The 6000-nt window shown below is 45.4% G+C and overlaps 1 protein-coding gene across 1 annotated transcript in view; it reads right to left on the bottom strand.

Moving 5' to 3' along the window:
• The window catches only part of FBXW4 (F-box and WD repeat domain containing 4), an 87864-nt gene that overhangs the window by 57174 nt on the left and 24690 nt on the right, over positions 1–6000 (bottom strand). The window contains exon 5 of the mRNA XM_011935510.1: positions 3953–4047. Within this exon, the coding sequence (XP_011790900.1) occupies positions 3953–4047 (95 nt within the window). The remainder of the gene's footprint in view (positions 1–3952; positions 4048–6000) is intronic.

Raw genomic sequence — 6000 nt, 5'->3', positions numbered from 1 at the left:
CACCGCGCCCGGCATCCTACCACTTTCCTTTGGAGCCTGCTGGTTCTCCTTCTCTGTTTTTTGACTATCTACACATGGCTCTAGGCACATAACCAGTATTAAATATCATCCTCCATGACTCTTTACAAATTAAGAACTCAAAGTAAAGGAAGAAAGGAAAGAAGACATTTGAATACAGAACAGATACCCGCTTTCTCTCGGTTGTTAGGACCTCAAATTAAGCCTCTGGATTGAGGTTTCATGTTTCATACAAGTGCCTGAGTACATACAAAAGAAGAGAAGGTAGAAAAGTCCCAGCATCAAAGATAAATAAGATTAATATGTCTGATAAATTATTTTAAATAGAAGAAAAAGATAAATTGAGAAAAGAGCTGTGCTAGGTCTCCTAACTGTCCAGGTTCCTCCTAACTGCATAAGGGAGCAACAAAGGGCTGAGAAATTGGCAGGTAAACCAGGAGTACTTGCCCTAGGGCCAGTACACTGGCTGCCACATCCCTTCATATTCTCTTTGAGGAGTCCAGAGTCTATTACATTAGTGACACTGACAACCATACTCAACAGGAATGGTGGCAGGGAGGGGAACTGAAGGTGGTCACTGAGGGCAGGAATGCTACAGGGGGAAGAGAGATTCCTACTGAGTCCCCACCCCAATAAGACTGCAAAAGAGCAGGGAAACTCCCTGGGGCCAGGAGGAGCCCAGGAAAAGGGTAGAGACTTGACAGCAGTTGAAGCCACTAAGCAAATGCTAAACCAGGCAAGAAAGGATTCTGGTTGACATTACATTATAGCCCTTTTTGAGGATCACTTAAGGCCAGGAGTTCATAACCAGCCTGGGTGATAAAGTGAAACCCTATCTCAATATGCATAACACATATATATTACAGCCCTTTTAGTTTTTCAGAGTATTAATATTTTCATATAAATTATTTCAGGTCATCTTCACAATAATCTAATAAGATCTATAAATGAAAGAGTGTTCATATTTAATATGAGGAAACTGAGGCCAGCAGTGGGAATGACTTGTCTGAGGCCACACTGCTAGTTGAAGGCAAAGTAGAACTCATCTCCCAGACTGCTTTAAAGAACAGACCCTGAGGCTGGGAGGCAGTGTCTCTCAAGACTGAGAAAATTAATGAGTTTATTGAAAGGTTCAAATTCACGGTCACATTGAGAAGAAATGGATCTAATAATGAGGTCAAAAGACCCTATCCCAGTATATTCTTTGGGTAAGAGAAAAAGAGGCAGAGATAACACCGGCATACACTCTGGTCATCTAGTGTAAAGACAGAATCTCAAACACAAACTATTTTTTAAAAGACTCCAAGACCTCATTTCTGGAGTCAGGGGAAGATCATCTTAAATAACTGTGGGTCAGGAGCTGACAGAGTGAAAGAATCATCCCAAGGCTGAGGTGGGAAGATGGCTTGAGCCCAGGAGTTCAAGACCAGCCTGGGTAACACTGTGAGACCCCTCTCAAAAAAAAAATAAATAAATAAAATTCATCCCAGGGCCAAGAAGAGGACAGGAAGACCCTGAAGATGAATGTGAAGAAAACATAAGGCCTAGGTCTTCACCAAAGATGAGACACATCAAAGCCTTAGCAGAGGGTCTGGCACAGACCAGATGACTACTAAATGTGAGCTGCTAGTAGTAGTGGCAGTCATATAGTAGTAGTAATGCTAGAAAGCTAGGTCTTTCCCCAAAGCCAGTCTCCAAGTTGTGACCAAAAAACCCAAAATCAGTTTACTGTAATCTTAAATGCTTCTTAATGATGAGGGCAGACTCTGTCCTCAACCTCTTTTATTGACACCATCTTCAATAGTTGTTGTGCCCTATTCTGTTAAGAGGTAGCCTAACACATTCCAGAAGAGGAGGCTGGAATAGAGAAATGTGGGGTAGGGATGCAGGGTAGAGCCTGTTTGTGTTCTTTGGCTTCAATCCATATGCAGGACACACACGGACCATCTCCAGCCCTGAGAGCGTCTCTCTACCACCACCTCCACTCTAGTCTCCCCAAACCAGCAGAAGTCCACAAGCAACCATTAAGACAAAGTCACCAGCACACTTGTCACTTCTCACTGGCTATAGCACTTTCCTTCTATTCAGCTTACAGATGCCCAGGTCTGGCTAACTGGCTTTAAAAAGGGCAGCATTAGGAAGAAACGGAGGAGGAGACAGAGCTCAATGGCTCCATTTTCCACTCTTCGCTCCCACACACTTAGCCTCTCCACTCCTTGCTGGTCTTTCCTTCCCTCTTTCCTACGATTGCTAGAATGATTTGTTTTGAACAGCGACAGGTTTATAGGTTAGCCAACACCTCTGCTCTGTGGAATTTTAATTAACTTCTCCCATCGTCAATATGCTAAGGAATGGGGTCTCCATTCTCTGGGGTCAGCAATGTGTTTCAGGTCCTGCTATATCAGCCGTCAAATTGAAGAATTAATGACATGGCTAATCGGCTCTAATTCTTAGAAAGAAAAAAATCTGAAAGGGAGTTGTAGAAGGGAGCAGGAGGAGGGGTGCAGGCTCCATGGGGTGAGGAGAAAGAAGCTGAAGGGCCTAAGCGAAGTGGGCAGGACCAAGTCTCTTATAAAATAAGCGACTGACTTAAACCTAGTGTTGGAGGGTGGCAGCCCTACAGCTTTCACATTTCCATGTGAGTAGGGTGAAGAAAGTGGACGAAGATCCTAGGAAAATGTTGTGATAGAACAGGTACAGGAGAATCTATGTACCCTGCAGGGAAGGAGAGGGATTCTGTCTCAGTTCCAGAGAGCCTCAAAAGCAGAAGTCGGGATGCAAACCTCACTTGTCCATAGGTAAGGTTAGAGACATAACAGTCAGGGCCAGGTGCAGTGGCGCATGCACTTTGGGAGGCCAAGATGGGAGGATCACCTGAGGCCAGGAGTTCGAAACCAGCCTGGTCAATATAGAAACACCCCATTTCTAAAAACAAAACAAAACAAAACAAAAACAAACAAACAAAAAAAAAAGAACAACAACAAAAAAAAAACACCCCATTTCTAGGGCCGGGTGCGGTGCCAGCACTTTGGGAGGCCAAGGCGGGCGGATCACAAGGTCAGGTGATCCAGACCATCCTGGCTAACACGGTGAAACTCTGTCTCTATTAAAAATAAAAAAAATTAGCTGGGCGTGGTGGCGGTCGCCCGTAGTCGCAGCTACTTGGGAGGCTGAGGCAGGAGAATGGCATGAACCCAGGAGCCGGAGCTTGTAGTGAGCCGAGATTGCGCCACTGCACTCCAGCCTGGGTGACAGCGCGAGACTCTGTCTCAAAAAAAAAAAAAAAAAAAAAAGAAACACCCCATTTCTAAATATAAAATAAAATACATAATAATAAAAAAAAGAGAAGTAACAATCAGGCCAAAGGGTACAGTAAAGCCATCATCAAAATTTCACAGTTTTGCTATAATAATCAATGTCACTACTTCACATACATGTCTTTGTTTGAGGACCCAGCTGGATCTGGGCCCCAAGCCTCTCCTGATGACTTAAGTCTGTAAGGGATACTCCAGAGGACATTTTCCAAGGGGAGCAAAGCAGACATGTGAGTTGTAAGAGCAGGCTGGCTGGTGCTGTCACCTTCTAGGGGTGGTGAGAGGCCTCTGCTTTGGGAATGACCCCAGAGGACAACTGTTCCAGAAGGGACACTCCTGGTTAACAGCTGGATTCTTAGTTATATTCTCATATAGTACTCTTTCCTTAACATTTCTGAGGTTAGATGCTTAGGAAATTCGCATTTAGAAGGTTATCTCAATCCCACGCATATATGAAGTGACTTAAACACCTCAAATCTCTGGAGGATTAAAAAATCTCCAAGACAGTGACTCAAAGCAACCTGGAATACACAACAGGAAGATTTTCTAGCTCACCTGATCTAGTAAAATAAAAGCATTATTATACAGGACAAAACTACATCCAAATATGTCTCCCTTACCTGAGTAATGGGCTGATAGCAATGGACCAGACTCGGTCTTCAGTCTGGATGGTATGTAAGCACTGCCCCAGCCGGCCTGAGGCCAAAGGCCACACCTAGAAACAGGAGAAGAGATGCTCTCGTTGGCATTGCCTGGGATCAGTGGGGAGGAGAGGTGCTCCGGCAGGGGTGACTGTTGGAGGTGGAGAAATGGGGAATCCTTTATGCCCTGCACACACAGAGCTCAGGTATCAGCAGAGGAGCCCCTGCAGCTTCTGGCTTACCTACCCCCGCAGATAGGGCCTAGCTCTCCATCCTAACCACCCTCTTTTCCACTCAGAGCCCTTACTTACCAGCCAACTTTATATTGGGGAATCAGAAGTTCCACATTCCTCAGCTGAGACTTGACTGAGAAGAAGTGGGTGGGTGGGGCTTGCCTCTCTTGACAGCTTTCCTGTATTTGTGGATTTTCCTTTCTCCTATCTCTCACCAAGATTTTACTTTGGAGAAGTAGGGAGAGGGAAGAAGATCAAGGCACAATATAGGGAGACAGCAATAGAATCAGGGAGAGAAATAAAAAGAAAGATGCAAGGGAAAGAAAGAATGGAAGAAGAAGAAAGACTTTCAAGTGGGACAGTGGTGTGTTGTTGTTTGTTTGTTGATAATGCCCAGGATCTAAAACTATTCACGTCAGCAGGGAATTTAGCACCTAGTGTCACCAAAAGTAGCAGAAAAGCTTAACTCTTTTAAGCTTCCATATCTCCTACAGGTTAAAAATATTGCTTGGAGCACATTATCTGGTCCCTATCAGTCAGGAATGTACATTAGCAGCCACTCTGGGCTTAACTCTAATCAACACTCACAGAGCCCTCTCAGCAGACAGTGCATTTAGACATCTCCCATTAAGCACAGGACTCCCCCCTCACCTCACCCTACCCTAGATGACACACACAGGGACATAAGCCTCTAACCAAACAGAAAGGAAACCTCAGACATACAGGGCTATCCCAAGACAGCAGCAACAGAGGGATCCAGAGGCAGCCAGATGGATCAGTGACCTCTTAAGGTCCCAGCAGTGCTATAAGGGGAACACACAAAACTCAGGCAGGACCTTAGATGGAAGAACTTTAAAGGAAACATTCCTTGAGTGTAAAGGGTAGGTGATGGAGTAGGGGTGATCCTGGCTTCTTAGGGTCACATGATAAGTCTTCCCTATAAAAGGAGAAAGTGTTTCTTAGAGTTTGTGTGTATGATGGGTGTGGGGGATGGGATGATTGTGTGAGTTACTTTTCCCAACACAGTGAAAAGAAAATAAATGTGGGGCCGGGCGCGGTGGCTCAAGCCTGTAATCCCAGCACTTTGGGAGGCCGAGATGGGCGGATCACGAGGTCAGGAGATCGAGACCATCCTGGCTAACACGGTGAAACCCCGTCTCTACTAAAAAATACAAAAAGCTAGCCGGGCAAGGTGGCTGGTGCCTGTAGTCCCAGCTACTCGGGAGGCTGAGGCAGGAGAATGGTGTGAACCCCGGAGGCGGAGCTTGCAGTGAGCTGAGATCCCGCCACTGCACTCCAGCCCAGGCGACAGAGCGAGACTCCGTCTCAAAAAAAAAAAAAGAAAATAAATGTAACAAGATCCTAAATGAGGAGGAGCAGAAAACAAAGGTAAACACCACAACTTTTCCTGAGTGCCATGATTCAGGCCTGCTCTTTGGACTCTATAGTCAATCCCCTTTGGCAATAACTAGACACATTTCCAATGTACTCTTAGGCAGCCCAGCTAAAAAGAGAGCTTTGCCTTTTCCCTGACACAAACTCCCTGGGAGGCAGATTCTTTCTTGGGGGTGAGGAAACACTAAAGATTCTGATTACAAAATCTATGGGGAAGGCCTAGGCCTGAATTCACTAATGTCCTCCATGGAAAGGGAAGGTGGATTCCTAGATTCTGCAAACCACAGAACAAGGTTCCTGGTCTCCAGGAGCAGCTTAGGAAGCATGCCACCAATTCTGAGCATGATCTTAAGAAAGTGGCCCTCCTGGCTTGGCCCAGCAACACATTATCCTCCAGAA

The sequence above is a fragment of the Colobus angolensis genome, unplaced genomic scaffold (assembly GCF_000951035.1).
Source record: "Colobus angolensis palliatus isolate OR3802 unplaced genomic scaffold, Cang.pa_1.0 Scaffold144, whole genome shotgun sequence".
NCBI lineage: Eukaryota > Metazoa > Chordata > Mammalia > Primates > Cercopithecidae > Colobus > Colobus angolensis.
This window is presented reverse-complemented; position numbering and strand designations above follow the sequence as displayed.